General features: G+C 46.0%; 1 protein-coding gene and 1 pseudogene across 1 annotated transcript; both read left to right on the plus strand.

Moving 5' to 3' along the window:
* Positions 1-1,695: 1,695 nt before the first annotated feature.
* Positions 1,696-5,361, plus strand: LOC127753880 (DIMBOA UDP-glucosyltransferase BX8-like). The gene is made up of 2 exons (XM_052279330.1): positions 1,696-2,290; positions 4,290-5,361. Exons 1-2 carry the CDS (start codon positions 1,744-1,746, stop codon positions 5,186-5,188), a joined length of 1,446 nt encoding a protein of 481 aa, XP_052135290.1. The 5' UTR covers positions 1,696-1,743; the 3' UTR covers positions 5,189-5,361.
* Positions 5,362-6,204: 843 nt separating this feature from the next.
* LOC127755695 (uncharacterized) lies at positions 6,205-17,520 on the plus strand (annotated as a pseudogene).
* Positions 17,521-19,030: the final 1,510 nt, after the last annotated feature.

Below are 19,030 nucleotides of genomic sequence, written 5' to 3' on the forward strand. Positions count from 1 at the left end.
CAGTTCATACTCAAAAGGCGTTTATTTGTTTGACGCTCGCATATCAGAAGCCCTCCTCCCGTATGCAAATTTCCCCTCTTCCCCCCTGCATGGATGAAACGTATCATTGCAAAGGGATAAGGGTGAAGGGCAAACAAGTCAATTCACAGCTTCCTTAATTTAATCGAACCGGTCGGCAACGTCAAACAAAAAAACTGGAGGGAGTACTAAGTTTTCTAGCTTTTGACTTTTATTTTATTTGATGGATTTTCTAACTACTAACCGGTAGAATCTAGTTAAAAATCTAGACTATTTAAGGAAGCTAAAGATTTTGAGAGAAACTATAGCTATAAAAACTTATAAAAATGAGCCATGTATATATTCATTAAGGCTAGCTACGCTTGTCATAGGAAATGATATACCTGGATTACAAAGACATATTTCAGTGCCTACTATAAATATAAGAGTAAATAGTACATTGATATACCTATGCTACGAAGGTTTCACCTTGGACCATCACAAGAAAATTTTCAGTTTGGGCTAGGTATAATATCTTTTGTTGCACGTTGGATCATTTGAACCCTCCATCTCTCACTTTCTTCTTCCCATGCCATGCTTGGCTAGTGTACAATATCCCGACCAATTCTAGATGGTATTGGAGGTGTCACTACTGGAGAACTAATCTTTACATGGATGACGAAAATTACATCAGTCCCAGATCGAATAGGAATCGGGTTCAAATGCCCAGCGGTACTTTTTGATCTTTAGTTTGGGTTGGAATCATTTTTAGTCCCTTTTCAATAGCTGTCAGGCCATGTTAGGCCCCCAACGAACATTAGTTCTGGTTGGTATCACCAACCAGGACTAAATATCATATCTTTAATCCCGGTTGGTGATACCAACCGAGGCTAAATATCTCTCTCCTACATCTTTCTCGTCCTTACCTACCACGGATTACTCTCCCTCCACCGCACGTCTCTTTCTCGCCTCTCTCTCTGTGTGTGTCTCTCTCGCTCACTCTCTCTCACCTTGCTCTCTGCTGTCTCTCTCTCCCCCTCTCTAAGTTCTCTCTCTCGCTCCCTCTCCCTCCACCGCACCACCCGGCGACGGCGGTGGGAGGGGATAAGATGGTGGCGGACCGACGGCTCAGAGGTGGCGGCGGCGCCCTCCCTTCCCCTGTCCGTCTCTCTCTTCCTCTCAGCTCTCTCTCTCGCTCGCTCCCTGTCCCTCCACCGCACCACCCGAGGACGGCGATGGGAGGGGAGGAGATGGCGGGGTACCTACACTATGGAAGGTGTGTCTTGTTAGTGATTTCTCCTACTTGTAGTTCTTTTTTTTATAAGGAAACTTAGTGTAGTTTGCCCTGTTAGTGCTCTAAATCTCACATTCTTATCAAGATTGTGTGGATCTTAGCATTAAAAATTTGCACTATATTCCAAAATCGTTCCAATTGTCACCCTCATGCGTATGACATGGCCGCTTTCTTATGTCCTCTCGTTCAAATAAAATCTCGAAAATTGTAAGAAAAAAGAATCTTTCCTCTTTTTTTTTTACAGAATGGCCATGTGGATGTGGTGGCCCCGTGAACAGGAATGCTGGACACTGCCAAAATGCTGCCATGCCGACTCATCACCCACGCTTGACGGCTTGTGCAACCAATCAACCACAAACTATCAAATTAAATACGCTTTCCACAAGAAAAAGGAAAAGAAAAGAAAAAAAACCCTATGAAAGTACGCACGCATTTGTGTCATAAATGGACTCATGCGTCTCAGTCACACACATCTCGATGCCATGGCGCCTGGAAGCGACCGGAATGGCCACGAAGGCCGCCGCCCCCGCCGCCGCCGCGTGCTGCTGCTCCCGCTGCCATACCACGGCCACATCAACCCCATGCTCCGCCTCGCCGCCGCGCTGCACGACCGCGGCCTCGCCGTCACCGTCGTCCACACGGAGACGCGCGCGCCCGACCGCCGGAGCCTCCCCGCCGGGTGCGAGCTGGTGACCGTGCCGGACGGCCTCCCGCCGGAGCTGGCCGCGTCCGACGACATCCCGTCGTTCGTGTTCGCGCTGAACAGGAACTGTGCGGCGCCGTTCCGTGACCTCCTCGCTGGCGCGCTCCGGCAGGAGGAGGAGGAGGACGGTGGCGGCGTCGCGTGCGTGGTCGCCGACGTCGACTGGTTCGCGCCGCTCGCCGCGGCGAGGGAGCTGGGCGTGCCGGCGCTGGCGCTGATGACCAGCAGCGCGGCGAGGTTCAGGGTGTACCTGGCGTACCCGCGCCTGTGTGAAAAGGGATATTTACCTGTCCAAGGTAATTAACACTGCATCTAATCTCTCATTTCAGCTGCTTACTCCATTTCTCCTCAGATACGCCATCTGTTTTCGTTTGACTTTCTTTCAAAGTTTGACTAAATTTTTTAAAAAATTAACCACATCTAAAATATGAAATTTGTTTAATTAAATCTAACATTAAATATGGTGTCATATAATATGTTTATTTTGGGTTGAAAATACTACTATATTGCTCTATAAATTTGTTCAAACTTCAATAAGTTGTTTACAATATGAAATGGAAGGAGTAATAATTATGTCTCTTGTTGTTTACTCCCTCCGTCCCATAATATAAGGGATTTTGAGTTTTTTGCTTGTAGTGTTTGATCACTCGTCTTATTCAAAAAAATTTATGCAAATATAAAAAATAAAAAGTTATGCTTAAATTACTTTGGATAATAAAGTAAGTCAAAAAAAATAAATTATAATTTCGAAATTTTTTGAATAAGACGAGTGGTCAAACAGTGCAAGTGAAAACTCAAAATCCCTTATATTATGGGACGGAGGAAATACATTAAAAGCATTACTTTTATTTTTAAAAGCATTACATTTTATTTATTTTCATGCACCGACAATATATTATGTAAAGATGCACTGATAGATAGGAGTAATACGCTATTTTGCATCATGCCGCACTATCAATATAAAGTTATGAACGAACTATTTTAAATGTAGTGCTTTTTTGTCTGGGGTTCACATCCCCTTCCTTTGGGCATAACAACAAAGGCCCGTTCCCACGCAAAAAGTTTTTACACTGTCACATCGAATGTTTGAACATACACATGGAGTATTAAATATAGACAAAAAAAAAAAAACTAATTACACAAATTGCGTAATAAATTGCGAGAAGAATCTTTTACCTAATTGCGTCATGATATGATAATGTGGTGCTACAGTAAACATTTGCTAATGACGAATTTAATTAGGCTTAATAAATTTATCTCGCAGTTTATAGGCAGAATCTATAATTTGTTTTGTTATTAGACTACGTTTAATACTTCAAATATGTGTTCATATATCCGATGTGACACGGTAAAACTTTTCACCCGTGGAATAAACAGGGCCAAAGTTTGCAGTTCGTCAATCACAAGCGTCCATTAATTCCATACCTACGGTGAATATAAAAATTCAGGGTTGATAGAGTGCAGATGGTCATTGGTCAATACATGATAAGGTAACTTAGCAGTGAAGGATACAAACTTGGTTTCTTCTTTCTCTTTTTTCCGTGGTCCATAATATGATGGAATACATGACAAAAACAACCCACTAATTAATTTACAATTAGGAAACAGCTGATTTACAAAGAAGACATGAAAACTGATTCCTACGCCTATATATGGTTTTCCTCAATATAAATTGGTTATTCAGAGCTTCTAATTAGAATTATTTTTCCATTATTTTGAAATGGCCCGGTGAAAATGTGTTCGTCAGAGAACTAGTTTCAGCAGACTAATTAGAATAATCAGGGCCTCTTGAATCATAGAAATAAAAAAAGTAGAGGAATAAGCAAAACATAAGATTCTGATATGAATATAAATATAAAATAAATGATTGCAAAACATAAGAAAAAATATAAAATGACCATTTGATTAAACTGCAGAAAAAATATAAGAATTTAAGAAAAGATAAATACTCAAAGAAAAATTTTCATAAGGTTTTAGTCCATGTTAAATTTCTTTCAAAACTTGCATGAAGTGAGGCATTCTATAGAAATTTCTCACCTTTCCACAGAAATTTCACTATGTAAAAAAAAGGAACAAATTAAACTATAGCTGGTTATCATATATTTACATTTATATTTGTTATTTGTGTACCTGCATGTTTACATAGTGATCTAGCTGATATTATTTTATTTTATTAATTTATTTTATTTTTTATAATTATCTAAATGACGTACAAGAAACAAGAGAATATCCTCTTCAATGAAACCACTTCCCGCTCAATGCTGACTACATAATGCAATCGTATATGTTGTTCAGAGTCAAATATGGACATGCCAGTCGACGAGCATCCGCCGTTGTTGGTGCGAGACCTCCAAGTCATGATGGACACGTCTCGGCACGTCGCCTACGCCAGCCTGCTCGCCCACATCGTCGCCGGTGTCCGCCAATCCTCTGGTCTAATCCTCAACACCTTCAACGCCATCGAGCGCACCGACGTCGAGCAGATCCGGCGCGACACCGCCATCCGAGTGTTCCCCGTTGGCCCCCTCCACATGCTCTCGCCACCAGCAACGGCAGCGACGCAGAAGAGCAGCCTGCTCCCCGAGGACCGCAGCTGCCTGGAATGGCTGAACACGCAGCTCCCAGGCTCCGTGCTGTTCGTCAGCTTCGGCACCCTCGCCTCCATTGACGCCGACGAGCTCTTGGAGGTGGCTTGGGGCCTCGCTGCCAGCAACCGGCCGTTCCTGTGGGTGGTCCGGCCAAGGCTGGTCCGTGGGCGTGACTCCGTCGAGCTCCCCAGCGAGCTGCTCGAGGAGACACGTGGCAGAGGGAGGATCATCAGGTGGGCCCCACAAGAGGAGGTCCTGAGCCACCCCGCTATAGGCGCGTTTTTGACACACAGTGGGTGGAACTCGACGCTGGAGAGCATATCCAGGACCGTGCCGATGATATGCAAGCCATGTGGCGGTGACCAGTTAGGGACGGCGAGGTATGTATGTGATGTGTGGAAGGTGGGTGTTAGGGTTGAGGTCGAGGATAAGCTGACCAGAGGGGGAATACAAGCAGCGATTGAGAGGTTGATGGATGGGATAGAGGGTGGAGTAGTCAGAGATAGGATGAGAGAGATGGGTGATGTCGTGTCAAAATGCACTATGAAAGGTGGTTCTTCTGATTTAGCCCTACAGGACTTGGTTGACTTTATCAAGTCGTCCTAGAAATTATTTCTAGCATTAAAATTTTAGTGAACATTTTTCTGCGACAATTATTCTTATGAATTAATCGCATTTGGTAATTGGCACATGAAAATGTCTTACACACCACTTGTATTAAGCTCAGCCCAAGGATTTGGAACCTCATCTAGAAACATTTCACATCAAATAGTTATATTTCCCTGAAATTTGACCTTTTAGCACTTACCCTCATATACAACTCTGTTCGATCAGGATATTCAAATAAATTATATTTTAACCTTCATATATATATATATATATATATATATATATATATATATATATATATATATATATATATATATATATATATATATATATATATATATATATATATATGTATATATATTGGCAGATCCAGAAAGAAATAGCAGTAGGGTCTGAGCAAACTAGATAGAGCTATAGTCTCCCCTTCAATCTATATATGCTAAAAAATTTTAGTGGAGTCTTCGTGGGAGCTCTCATAATCTTCACGTCTGTAGTGGGGGCTCGAGACACCGCCGCCTCCGTGCTGGATCCGCCTACTCTTCTCAGTTTGCTCGCCGTCGCCACCACTGTTTGCACGAGCGTGTGCGAGCGCTCCTCCGCCTCCGCATCCTACACGCAGTCGCCGGGCCGCCACCCTGTCGCCTCGCCGCGCCGCTGCCCAGCCTCATCGGCTGGTTGGAAGGTGTCAACGGCACCGGCCTTCTCCACCTCCTCCCTGCTCTTCCCCAAGGTGAGCATCCTCGCCCCGCCGTCCTCCCTATCTCCGACGGCTCCCAGCCTCCAGATCTGCCACCACCCGGCCGCCGTCTTCTAACTAGTCTCGGTATTTTCCCCCGCCGCCAAGGCTGGCCCTCCACGTGCTTGCAACCTCGTGTCTTCGACACCGCTGCCAACGCCTCGCCACTTGCCCGGGTCCACCACCCACTGTCAGTCCTCCACCGCCCACGGCCAAGCCCCCTCTTCCTCCTCCCCTAACCCCTCCTACCCTAATCCCAACCGTATGCTCCCTGCTGATGTTGGGGGTGTCGCCGGCGCCGGAGAAGAAGGGGAGCCCCGCCAGAGTTGGAGGAGAAGAAGCGATGTATGAATCTTGGCATGGATCCAACGATATAAAATCAGTAAGATTTCATCCACAAATTTCTATCGAATGCCATATAACAATTCAGTATATATGTTCCATCCGGGTATGTTAATAGGAATGAAACAGTTCTCTTTTTTTCTTTCATTAACAAAGGAATTTTGATTATTTCATCCACTTGCTAGTTTGAGATTATTATAACCTATTTTATTTTATGGGATTAATTTGGGGTATCCGGGGCCAAACTCCGTGACCCATGGGGCCAAATAGTATAAGATCCGCTAATGATAGCCCATCACGATATAATACAAAGTCCATTATTAGACTAGGTGCAATAAAAGAGTTCAGGTAGATCCACGCATGCAAGAACCAGTCGGTTTGTGAGGGAAATTATGAAATAGAGTGAATTACCCTCATACGGTTGATCTCCCATTTGTGTGTGAAGCTCTCACATTTTCTAAAGGAGAGGTTGGATGTGAATAGATAAAAATGATATACTTGTAGACATTAATCATTTCATCTATTTTAATGCCTAATGCATACCTGGATGGATGGATGTTTGTATTCAGATTTAACAAATTCTGCACAGCGGGTTCATCGGGTCAGGCCCCGATCTCATGTGGCCCATTGGGCCAGGTTGTATTAGATCTGATAGCCTACGATGAAACCCATCAGTACCAAAAGACCATAATTCTTGGAAAAAGTACACCGAAGGTTCCTCGACTTGTTACAGGATAAAAAAACATCCTCGAACCGTAAAACCAGATATACACAGGGTCCCTTAACTATACAAAACCGATCATCCAACATTCTTTGATGGTTTTGACCCCGGTTTTGATTTACGTGGCGGCTGAATCAGTATGGGACTTATGTGGGCGCCACATATCAGCGTCAATATCCCTTTGTATTAGGAAATTAGCTCAACATCCTTAACCAGCCGTATATATTCTCTGTATTGGTTCATGCCCGTTTTGAGGCATCAGCTGCACGACGGTCAGGACTGACGACGACTCGCTGCCGCTGGCCACCACCCACAAGGACAAGGCGGCAGCCAAGCAGCCGTCGCCCTCGCTGTCGTACTACTCGTTGATGCTGTCGCCGAGGAAGCTCATGCAGCGCGCGTTCCGCCGCAGCGGCAGCAACAAGTCATCTCGCCGGAGGAAGAGCAAGGACGACGTCGGCGGCGACAACTCGGCCAGTCAGCCTCGGTTAACGGCAAGGTCTCCGAGTCGGTGAGCATGCGTCCCTTGGATGGGATCACTACCACCGACGACGACGTCCATGGCGGCGGCGGCGGCGGCTCAAGGCAAATCTGCTAGAGGTCGTCCCGGAGAAGATCATACTGTTGGGATACGCGTAGGCTACGATAGCATAAATCAAAATTTTCTATCGCGTAAACCAGGAACCATGCAAGTATTAGATCATAAATTGTTACCACTCGACGCGCTGCGCAGCGGAAGAAGACGCTGAGAAGTCGAAAGAACTCTCGCGAAGTAGCACGCGTCGATGTAGAGAAAGTAGTCGATCGCACCGGCTCGACCTTCTCCTCCTCGTGCGTTCTCCTCGCCGTGCTCCCACGCCGATCAGCACCGCAAACCAGCGGCGCCTCTACCGGTATCCACACGTACAGGGAAGGAACGCCACGCGCAGATGTGCTAGCACCCGCACACGGCTAGGGTTTTGCTCGGGGAGGAAAGTGACGGCTAGGGTTTCTCACGTGATGCAATGCCTCCGCCGGTCACACTCCTCACGAATATATAGGATCCATCACTCGGGCCTCCAAGGCCCGTAGGACTCCTATTCGAATCCCTATCCGAAGTAAGCTCATATTGGATCTCCATCCAATCCCCTTATTCCGGCCCATTAAGCGTGCGACCCTGTAGGTTCATATATACTCGGCTGTAACCCGAAAACTCTTTTTCGGTCCACGCGTCAACAGCAGCCCCTAGCAGAATGTATTGACCCACCGGGCATACATAAAGATCATATCGGCTGAATCTCTAGTGTATACTTGTATGAACCCCTTTCCCTCACGATATCGATGAAACTCAAGGCTAGATATGTGCCATTCTCTAATAGCTCAATCATTCACTCGAACCTGTTGATAGATTATGTAACTTGTGATTAACTCCTCAATCACCTTTGGCATGGCCATGCGCTTCCATAATCTACAACATCGAGGGGCCCAGAGATATCTCTCCTTAGGAGGGGCAAATACCATCTTGGTTATTCATATCCCACTACATATTTCATAGCATACCCGAAAACTACTTTTATAACTACCCAATTACGGAGTAGCGTTTAGCAGTCCCTAAGTAAGCTACTACACATATTGAGAACCATGATAATCTCAGGTCTAAGGATTCAACACCAACACTCAATGAGATCACTGATGACACAACACATATGGCTCTTGCGGTGTCTCATGTTGGGTCTATCGAACAATATGTGTCCACATTATTAATTTGGTATCTCTATACCATGATCCATGAGACATGATCATCAATTAATACATGTGCTGATCAAATAAACATATTTGTTCCACATTTGATATTTGATTAGGGATCCTTTAGAAATAGTAACAAACAACATAAAGAGTCTCATGAAAGAATCACATATTCATTAACCAGTAAGGAGTTATTTATTTCAAGGGACAAAGTCGGATAAATATGTAAACATAGTATGTGATACAATCATCTCTATGATTGCCTCTAGGGCATAGTACTAACAGTCTCCCACTTGCACTAGAGTCAATCATGAACGTATCTTATACCCATTGCCCTAGTGTGTGCCTCTTGCTTAGGCTGAGGGAGTGGCTTTGTCAACGGATATGCAACATTCAAATCCGTATGTATTTTGCATATCTTCACATCTCCTCTACCCACTATCTCGCGAATGAGGTGATACCGCCGTAAAATGTGTTTGGACTTTTGATGCGATCTTGGCTCCTTGGCTTGCGCAATGGCACCACTATTATCGCAAGAGAGGTCCATAGGGCTAGAAGCACTAGTCATCACACCTAGTTGAGAAACGAATTTCTTTATCCAAACAGCCTCCTTTGCTGCTTCAGAAGTGGCAATGTATTCGGCTTCTATTGTAGAATCAGCCACTGTATCTGGCTTGGAACTCTTCCAACTCACAGCGCCTCCATTCAGGTAGAACACAAATCCAGACTGCGATCTAAAATCATCTTTGTCGGTTTGGAAGCTTGCGTCAGTGTAACCATTTACAACGAGCTCTTCCTGTCCTCCATAGACTAGGAACATATCCTTAGTTCTTCTCAAGTACTTCAGGATATTCTTTACAGCTATCCAGTGACTCTCACCTGGATCTGATTGGTATCGGCTTGTTGCACTAAGTGCATATGAAACATCTGGACGTGTACATAGCATAGCATACATAATGGATCCGATTGCCGAGGCATATGGAATCACACTCATCTTGTTTCGTTCATCAGTCGTTCGAGGACACTGATTCTTGCCAAGATTAATGCCATGTGACATCGGTAAGAAACCTTTCTTAGAATCTTGCATGTTGAACCTCTTCAACACCTTGTCAATGTATGTACTCTGGCTTAATCCAATTAGCCTATTTGATCTATTTCTATAGATCCTTATGCCCAGAATATATGTTGCTTCCCCTAAGTCCTTCATTGAAAAACTATTTTTCAACGATGTCTTAACGGATTCAAGCATAGGAATATCGTTCCCAATCAATAATATGTCATCTACATACAGGATTAGAAACACCAGTGCACTCCCACTAATCTTCTTGTATACACAAGGCTCTTCTTCGTTTTTGACAAAGCCCAACGTCTTGACTACTTCGTCAAAACGAATATTCCAACTCCGAGATTCTTGCTTCAACCCATAAATGGATTTCTGCAATTTGCATATCTTTTTAGCTGATTGTGGATCAACAAAACCCTTGGGTTGTGTCATGTACACATCCTCATCGAGATTTCCATTGAGGAAAGCTGTTTTGACATCCATTTGCCATATCTCATAATCGAAATAGGCAGCAATCGCTAAAACAACCCGAATAGAATTTAGCATGGCGACTGGCGAGAAAGTTTCATCATAATCAACACCTTGAATTTGTCTGAAAACTTTCGCCACCAATTGTGCCTTGTAGATGTGAACATTTCCATCTACATCTGTCTTTTTCTTAAAGACCCATTTGCACTCAATGGCTTTTACACCATCAGGTGGATCAACCAAGTTCCAAACTTGATTGACATGCATGGATTCTATTTTGGATTTCATGGCTCCAAGCCATTTCCCAGAGTCTGGTCCCACCATTGCTTCCTCATAGGTAGTAGGTTCATCGTTGTCTAACAACAATATATTACGTTGTCCTGTAGTTAACAACGCATACCTCGCAGGTGTACACCCTATCCTTTCGGACCTTCGTGAAACCGGTGCTTCCACAACTGGTTCAACAACAACTTGTTCAACCTGTTGAACAACATCTTGCTCAGCTTGTGGTTGTGTGGACGTTGAAGCGTTTTCTGGTGTTTCCTGAATTTCTTCAAGTCGCACCATGCTCCCACTATCCTTTCTTGAAATAAACTCTTTTTCTAAGAAAACACTGTGTCGGGTGACAAACACTTTGCCCTCTTCCCGATTATAAAAATAATATCCTTTCGTTTCCTTAGGATACCCCACAAAGAAGCATTTATCTAATTTAGGTGTGAGTTTGTCTGATTGCAAACGTTTTACATAGACCTCACAGCCCCAAATCTTTAGGAATGACAAACTGGGACGCTTCCCTGTCCATATCTCATATGATGTCTTATCCACTGATTTTGATGGAACCCTGTTTAGTGTGAACGCAGCTGTCTCTAGAGCGTAACCTTAAAAGCATAGCGGTAGATCAGTTTGGCTCATCATTGATCGCACCATGTCCAACAATGTACGATTCCTCCGTTCAGACACCCCATTCCACTGAGGCGTTCCTGGCGGAGTGAGTTGTGGAACAATTCCACACTCCTTTAGATGATTGCCAAATTCAAGGCTCAAGTACTCTCCACCACGATCAGATCGTAGATACTTAATTGTCTTGCCCAAATGATTTTGTACCTCATTCTGAAATTCCTTGAACTTTTCAAAGGACTCAGACTTATGCCTCATTAAGTAGATATAACCATATCTACTAAAGTCATCGGTAAAGGTAATAAAGTACCCAAAACCACCTCTGGCAGTTGAGCTCATTGGTCCACATACATCAGTATGTACTAGTTCCAATAGTTCACTTGCCCTTTCACTTTGACCCGTGAAAGGTGCCTTTGTCATTTTGCCAAGTAAACAAGATTCGCATGTCTCAAATGATTCAAAATCAAACGAGTGTAGAAGTCCATCTCTATGAAGCTTCTCCATGCGTTTCTCATTTATATGACCCAAGCGACAATGCCAAATAAAAGTGGGATTCAAATCATTAGGATGTTGCCTTTTTGCATTAATGTTATAGACTGAACATCCATCAAGATTCACAATGTATAAGCCATTCATCATGGGTACATGGAAATAGAAAATGTCATTATAATAGACTGAACAACCATTGTCCACAGATCTAAAACCATAACCCTCTGCTTGCAAACATGAAGCAGAGATAACGTTCTTACACAAAGCTAGAATGCAATAACAATTATTTAACTCCAAAACTAATCCTGACGGTAAAGATAATGGCATAGTGCCGACCGCAACAACAGCAACTCTTGCTCCATTGCCCACGCGAATGTCCACTTCGCCTCTTGCTAAGCTCTTACTTCTTTTCAGCCCCTGCAACGATTTGCATATGTGAGCAACTGACCCGGTATCAAATACCCAAGAATCAGTAGAGGAAGTAGCAAGATTAATTTCTATAACATTAATACCTGAGGTGGAACTCTTTCCATCCTGCTGCTTCTGCTTGAGCTGCTCTAGGTATTTGTTACAGTTTCTCTTCCAATGACCTGTCTCCTTGCAAAAGAAGCACTCTTCATCCTTAGTGGGCCCTGTCTTTTGAACCTTGGTCTTAGAGTTGCTAGTACTCGTGATCTCATCAGAGTTTAGCTTTCTCTTTTGACCACTCTTCTTGTTGTTGGGCTTGCGCTTATGCATAACCATCACATGGTTGGAGTTTTTCTTAATGCTTTCCTCGGCAGTCTTTAGCATCCCATGCAATTCTACCAAGGTCCTATTCAGGTTGTTCATGTTGAAATTCATTATGAACGGCTCAAAGCTGGGAGGGAGCGACTGGAGAATCAAATCAGTAGCCAACTCTCGGCTAAGGGGAAAGCCAAGCTTATCCAGTCTCTCGGTGTAACCAATCATTTTGATCACATGTGGGCTCACTGGATTACCTTCTGCAAGCCTGCACACAAACAAGGACTTTGAGGTATTAAACCTCTCATCTCTTGCTTGGTCCTCAAACATGTTACGTAGTCCCGTGATTATTGTATGAGCATCCAATGCCTCATATTGCCTTTGAAGCTCAGGGGACATAGTAGCAAGCATGAGACAGCTTATATCAAGATAATCATTGCATCGCTTTTCATGCTCCCTACGTTGAGCAGCAGGAGCATTGTTGGGCAAGTTAGCTGGAAAAGGCTCTGTAAGCACAAACTCTTTGTGCTCTTGCCTGAGAACAATTCTCAGGTTGCGATACCAGTTCATGAAGTTTGTTCCAGTCAACTTCTCTTTCTCAAGAATAGACCGCAAGTTAATCTCATTGGCTCGTTTTTCTCATTGGCGTGCGGTTCCAGTGGACATCGGACTATGCGATGAACACAATCGCGCTCGACCTTGGTGAGTACTAGACATTCCAGTGAAGTCACCAACACGCATACCGATTGATCTCATCAACCCATGCGTCTATCGGTTCATCTCATGTTCCGATCACCTAAGAACTCATATACAACATAATAGATCTCATCTACTACATCCGCATATCAATTATACGCAATGATCTAGATCATAAACTATACAAGGCGGCTCTGATACCTCTGTTGGGATACGCGTAGGCTACGATAGCATAAATCAAAATTTTCTATCGCGTAAACCAGGAACCATGCAAGTATTAGATCATAAATCGTTACCACTCGACGTGCTGCGCAGCGGAAGAAGACGCTGAGAAGTCGAAAGAAATCTCGCGAAGTAGTGCGCGTCGATGTAGAGGAAGTAGTCGATCGCACCGGCTCGACCTTCTCCTCCTCGTGCGTTCTCCTCGCCGTACTCCCACGCCGATCAGCACCGCAAACCAGCGGCGGCTCTACCGGTATCCACACGTACAGGGAAGGAACGCCACGCGCAGATGTGCTAGCACCCGCACACGGCTAGGGTTTTTCTCGGGGAGGAAAGTGACGGCTAGGGTTTCTCACGTGATGCAATGCCTCCGCCGGTCACACTCCTCACGAATATATAGGATCCATCACTCGGGCCTCCAAGGCCCGTAGGACTCCTATTCAGATCCCTATCCAAAGTAAGCTCATATTGGATCTCCATCCAATCCCCTTATTCCGGCCCATTAAGCGTGCGACCCTGTAGGTTCATATATACTCGGCTGTAACCCGAAAACTCTTTTTCGGTCCACGCGTCAACAGCAGCCCCCTAGCAGGACGTATTGACCCACCGGGCATACATAAAGATAATATCGGCTGAACCTCTAGTGTATACTTGTATGAACCCCTTTGCCTCACGATATCGATTAAGCTCAAGGCTAGATATGTGCCATCCTCTAATAGCTCAATCATTCACTCGAGCCTATTGATAGATTATATAACTTGTGATTGACTCCACAATCACTTTTGGCATGGCCATGCGCTTCCATAATCTATAACATTGAGGGGCCCAGAGATATCTCTCCTTAGGAGGGGCAAATCCCATCTTGATTATTCATATCCCACTACATGTTTCATAGCATACCCGAAAACTACTCTTATAACTACCCAATTACGGAGTAGCGTTTAGCAGTCCCTAAGTAAGCTACTACACATGTTGAGAACCATGATAATCTCAGGTCTAAGGATTCAACACCAGCACTCAATGAGATCACTGATGACACAACACATATGGCTCTTGCGGTGTCTCATGTTGGGTGTATCCGACAACATGTTCACCAATATGTGTCCACATTATTAATTTGGTATCTCTATACCATGATCCATGAGACATGATCATCAATTAATACATGTGCTGATCATATAAACATATTTGTTCCACATATGATATTTGATTAGGGATCCTTTAGAAATAGTAACAAACAATATAAAGAGTCTCATGAAAGAATCACATATTCATTAACCAATAAGGAGTTATCTATTTCAAGAAACAAAGTCGCATAAATATGTAAACATAGTATGTGATACAATCATCTCTATGATTGCCTCTAGGGCATATCACTAATACATACACGAGGCGAACACACCGGTGGTGATCCACCAGCAGCCGGCCGCCATCGAGATGAAGAAAGAAGAGCCCAAGTCGCTGGCGCCGGAGAAGGAGATCACGACCACCGCCACCACCATCATCGAAGAGGAGGAGGAGGACGACGAGCCTAAGAAAGGCGACGCCGCTGCTCTAGTGTCCACCGACTCCGCCGCCGCCGCGACGGACAAATTCGTTGCAGTGGTGAAGGAGGTGATCAAGAAGCAGCCTGACGAGTGACGACGACAACGACGCCGAGAACTCGCCGACAGCGGCGAAAGAGCTGGTGCGGAGGTTCAAGGGGAGCAGGGTGAAGACGGCGATGGAGAAGAGGTCGGAGGAGGAGCAGCCTCGCCAGCAGGAGATGGCGTGGTGGAGCAACGACATGATCGAGGAGGCGCGGAGCAAGTTGCTGGAGAAGCAGTAGTGCAGCAGGGTGAAGGCGCTCGTCGGCGCCTTCGAGACCGTCATGGACGCCGAGCCCACCGGCGACGGCGCCATCACCATCGCCGGCAAGCCGCAGCACTACCTCCATCGCCGGCAAACCGCAGCATTACCTCCTAGGCACCCAGCTGCCTACCCAAACGAGAAGAGTGAGAGAGAGAGAGAGAGAGGAGAAAGGGAGAGCCGGAGAGGAGGGGAAAGGGTGATGACGTGGCCAGCTGATATGTGGGGTCCACGTGGGTCCCACGCTAACTCAGCAGCCACGTCGGACAAAACCGGGTTGAAAATCGTCAAAGGACCTCGCGTGACTGGTTTTGATTAGTTAAGGAACCCCGTATATCTGGTTTTACGGTTCGAGAATGTTTTTTTATCCCGATGATAAATTGAGGGACCTTCGGTGTACTTTTTCCTATATTCTTCGAGGTCTCAAGATACAGCACAAAGCCCATAAACCTAGGTCTAAAAGAGTACCGGTTAGTGGCTTGGGCTGGATCCCATCTGATCGGAGTGGTGGGGATGACGCCGGTCCCTAACACTGTGGCTCCTACGGAGCTTCTCACAAGTCCTGAGTAGCTAATAGTGTCATGTCCTGAAGCATAGTCCATCTCATGTTGAAAGTCCCTCTTCTCCTCTCCATTTGTGGAGCGCCGTGGCGGCAGTATGGGCCCATGCAGCAAGGGCGGGGGTGGCCGGAATCGGCATTAGCGGCAGCGCTTGGTCGGCTCGTCGACGGCCTGGCTTTAGTGGCACACTCCAGGAGTGCTGACGAGTCCTGTAGTGGTGCCATGGGCTAGTGCGGTGGCGGGTTGGTTGCTTTCGTGCGCTCGCAAGGGAATGGTGAGCTCCTTGACGGTGTCATGTGGTGGAGGTGCAATACGAGGCATCGGCGGACGAGCTGTACGTGCGGGCTAGAGATCCTCCTTTCCTGCTTTCGCAACCAGTTATGGCAATGGCATGCAGCGCAACAGCAGGTAGGCGTGCTAGTGGCAAGACCGAGAGTTTTGTAACAGCAGGTGGCAACAGTGGGTTGTATGGCTGAGTGTGGACTAGATCCTCCCTCTCCATGTTCATAGCTGGACCGGGGGCGACAAGAAGCATATGTTAAGAAATGTTGTGCCGGTGGCAGGGCGGACTAGATCCGCACCGCTAGGCAAGATTAGTGTATATGTTGACTGTCAAAAAAAAGCTTTGCCACAAATTTGTTTTACACAATTGCACTTTCGGACCATAAAAAATAAACAATATATTTATCAAAAATATATAAACTTCTTCACCTACATTTGATTGTCAACAAATTACAACCTTCCTCCATTTAGTTGCATGTATTTTTTAATATAGATAGTAAATATTATTGGATTAATAGTTGGTCAAAATTCAAAATTGAACATCCTAAATAAAGACTTATATTTTGGAATAGAGGAAGTATATTTTTAATGTCATGCATATAATCACTGTAATTGTATTTGCAAAAATATTTTCGTATGATATGAGTTTCTTAATTAGTTGTTAATATATAAAGGAAAAGTTTAATAACCAACATATAATATTGAAGACCATGTGAAAAAACTAATGCACGAAGGAATGAAGCCACTGACGTGCAACTCAAATTTCTACATTTCCACACCAACAATATATCCACACTCCCATGCTATTTTGCACTTTAAAAAACAGAGTGATAAACCATGCATTGCATGCATGTGGATGACCAGAACGCTGTTTCTGGTCCTGCTGTACGTGTGCACCGTTGTCAGCAGCATGCATGACTGAATCGCAACGTAATGTGGATCTCGGTGCAGTTATCTGCTGGATCTGGCGCACAGGCAATCTGGACCAAAGGAGCAGTGGATCATAATGCTAACTAGATGACACCCTACACATTGTTGTGGGATACTCAGTGTATACACTGTAGCTGCTAGATATATTTCAATATTGGATTAGTAGTTGTAACAGAAAAACTACTTTACAGTATTCCGTGGAGACAGAATAGGGGGATAACGATTGACTAATCCATTCCCCTTCGTCTTCCTCCTCTGCCTCCTATTTCGCCCCTCCTTTTCCCCTTCCCTTCCTCCTTTCTTCCCTTCCTCCTTTCTGCTGTAGAGAGCTCCTCCATACAAGCATGATGGCAGCAAAGTAGGCCCTCAAAAATGAAACCCCTCCCCCTCCCCCTCCTCCTCACTGTTGGATCTGCCTCCAAGTGCACGTTGCCTACATGATCTTGTGGCCTCTTCCTTCGTCTCATGCTTTTGAGGCATGGGTATCCACTGGATTTAGCTCTTATGATGGAAGGAGTCAACCAGGAAGGAGAGAGGCTGCCGAGAAGGATGCTAACCACCATAGGCTTCTTGGTCTCCCTTTTTCTAGGTGCATCGTCGATGGTGATGGAGGGGTACGGCCTTTGAAGCTTCTGGATCTGGAGCTTTCATTGGCAGCAACGTGATGGTGAGCAACCATGTTCATTGCTGGAGTGTGTGCAGGTATGTGGTGCCATGTATCATCCGCAGCTGGTACCCCTAGGTTTCATGTCTAGTACATGTGGTATCACCACTGTTACCCAGGTATCAGACCAGGTACTTATAGGTACCATGCTTTAATCCTGTAGTATCAGGTTGATACCATATGTATCAAACCTGATACCTGGTACTTGTAGATACCATGCTTAGTACCTGTGGTATCATGGTTGATACCCATAGGTATCAAACCTGATACCTGGTACCTGCGAGGTATCATGGCTGGCTGATACTAGGTACCATGCTTGGTACCTGTCACACCCCGAAGTTCTTTCCCAAGCCTAAATTGAAGTTATAAATGGTCTCAAGAAAATACCTGTGTAAAGCAAGAGTAAACCTTAATAAATAAATGCAAATAATAATCGGAATTGGCATGTGGAATTTTTCTTGAGTTCTACATGTCGAAATTCGCTAACAGGATTTTTAGTGGAATTTTCAGAGCCCTAGAAATATTTTTAACCAATTAAAATTGAGCATAAGCAATATTTAAATCCCTGGGAAAATTCTTTTTCTTTTTCTTTCTTTTCCTTTCTCTTTTTCTTTGAATGGGCCGCCGGCCCATTCTCCTTCCTTCCTCCCCTCCCGCTGGGCCGGCCGAAGGCCAAGGCCCAGCTAGGCCGCGCGGGCCAGCCGCCCGCCTCCTCTCACCCGGGTCGCCGACAGGTGGGGCCCACCTGTCGGACCCGTCGGGCCCACCTGTCGGACCCGTCTCCCACCTCGCACCGCGCCCGCAACTGCCGCCGCGCCCACGCCTCCGCGTCCTCCGGGCCACGTTGGCCACGCCCGCGCATGCGCCGCACCTCCCGCGCCCATTCCCCTCTCTCTCCCGCCCGCGCCCGCGCCCGAGATGGCCAGGATTCGATTTTCGAATCCCGCCTCTCTCTCCTCCCCCACTCCCCGCGTTGGCCGGCGGAATCCCGCCCCTACCGGCCACGTCCGTGATTCCCCTCCCCTATTTAAGCTCCGCCGCCACCCCCTCTCTCTTTTTCCCATTTCGCTGAACTCCCTCGTGCTCCCCATTGCTCCCGCGCCGTGCAACCACCCGCCGCCACCGCTCCCACTACTCCGCCCGCCGCTAGGCTCGCCGCCGCACCGCGCCGTCGCCGCCGTCGGGTTCGCGTGGCCGAGATCCACCCCGTCCGCCCTTCCTCCGTCGAGATTCGTCGCCGGAACCCACATCCCCTCGCGCTCCGGTGAGCTCTACCCCTACCGCCGCCTTCGGTCATGGATGCCGGCCACCGTGGTTCGTCTCCCTCCCTCTAACCTCTCTCTTTTCCTCCCTTAGGGCATTCCGGACCTCGTCCGCCCGTCGCCGCCGTTTGCCCGTGGTCGCCGTCGCCGTTGGCTGTCGTCTTCCTCCGCGCCGGCCACCCTTGGTGAGGCGTCCTCTCCCCTCTATTCC

The sequence above is a fragment of the Oryza glaberrima genome, chromosome 11 (genome assembly GCF_000147395.1).
Source record: "Oryza glaberrima chromosome 11, OglaRS2, whole genome shotgun sequence".
NCBI classification, from domain to species: domain Eukaryota; kingdom Viridiplantae; phylum Streptophyta; class Magnoliopsida; order Poales; family Poaceae; genus Oryza; species Oryza glaberrima.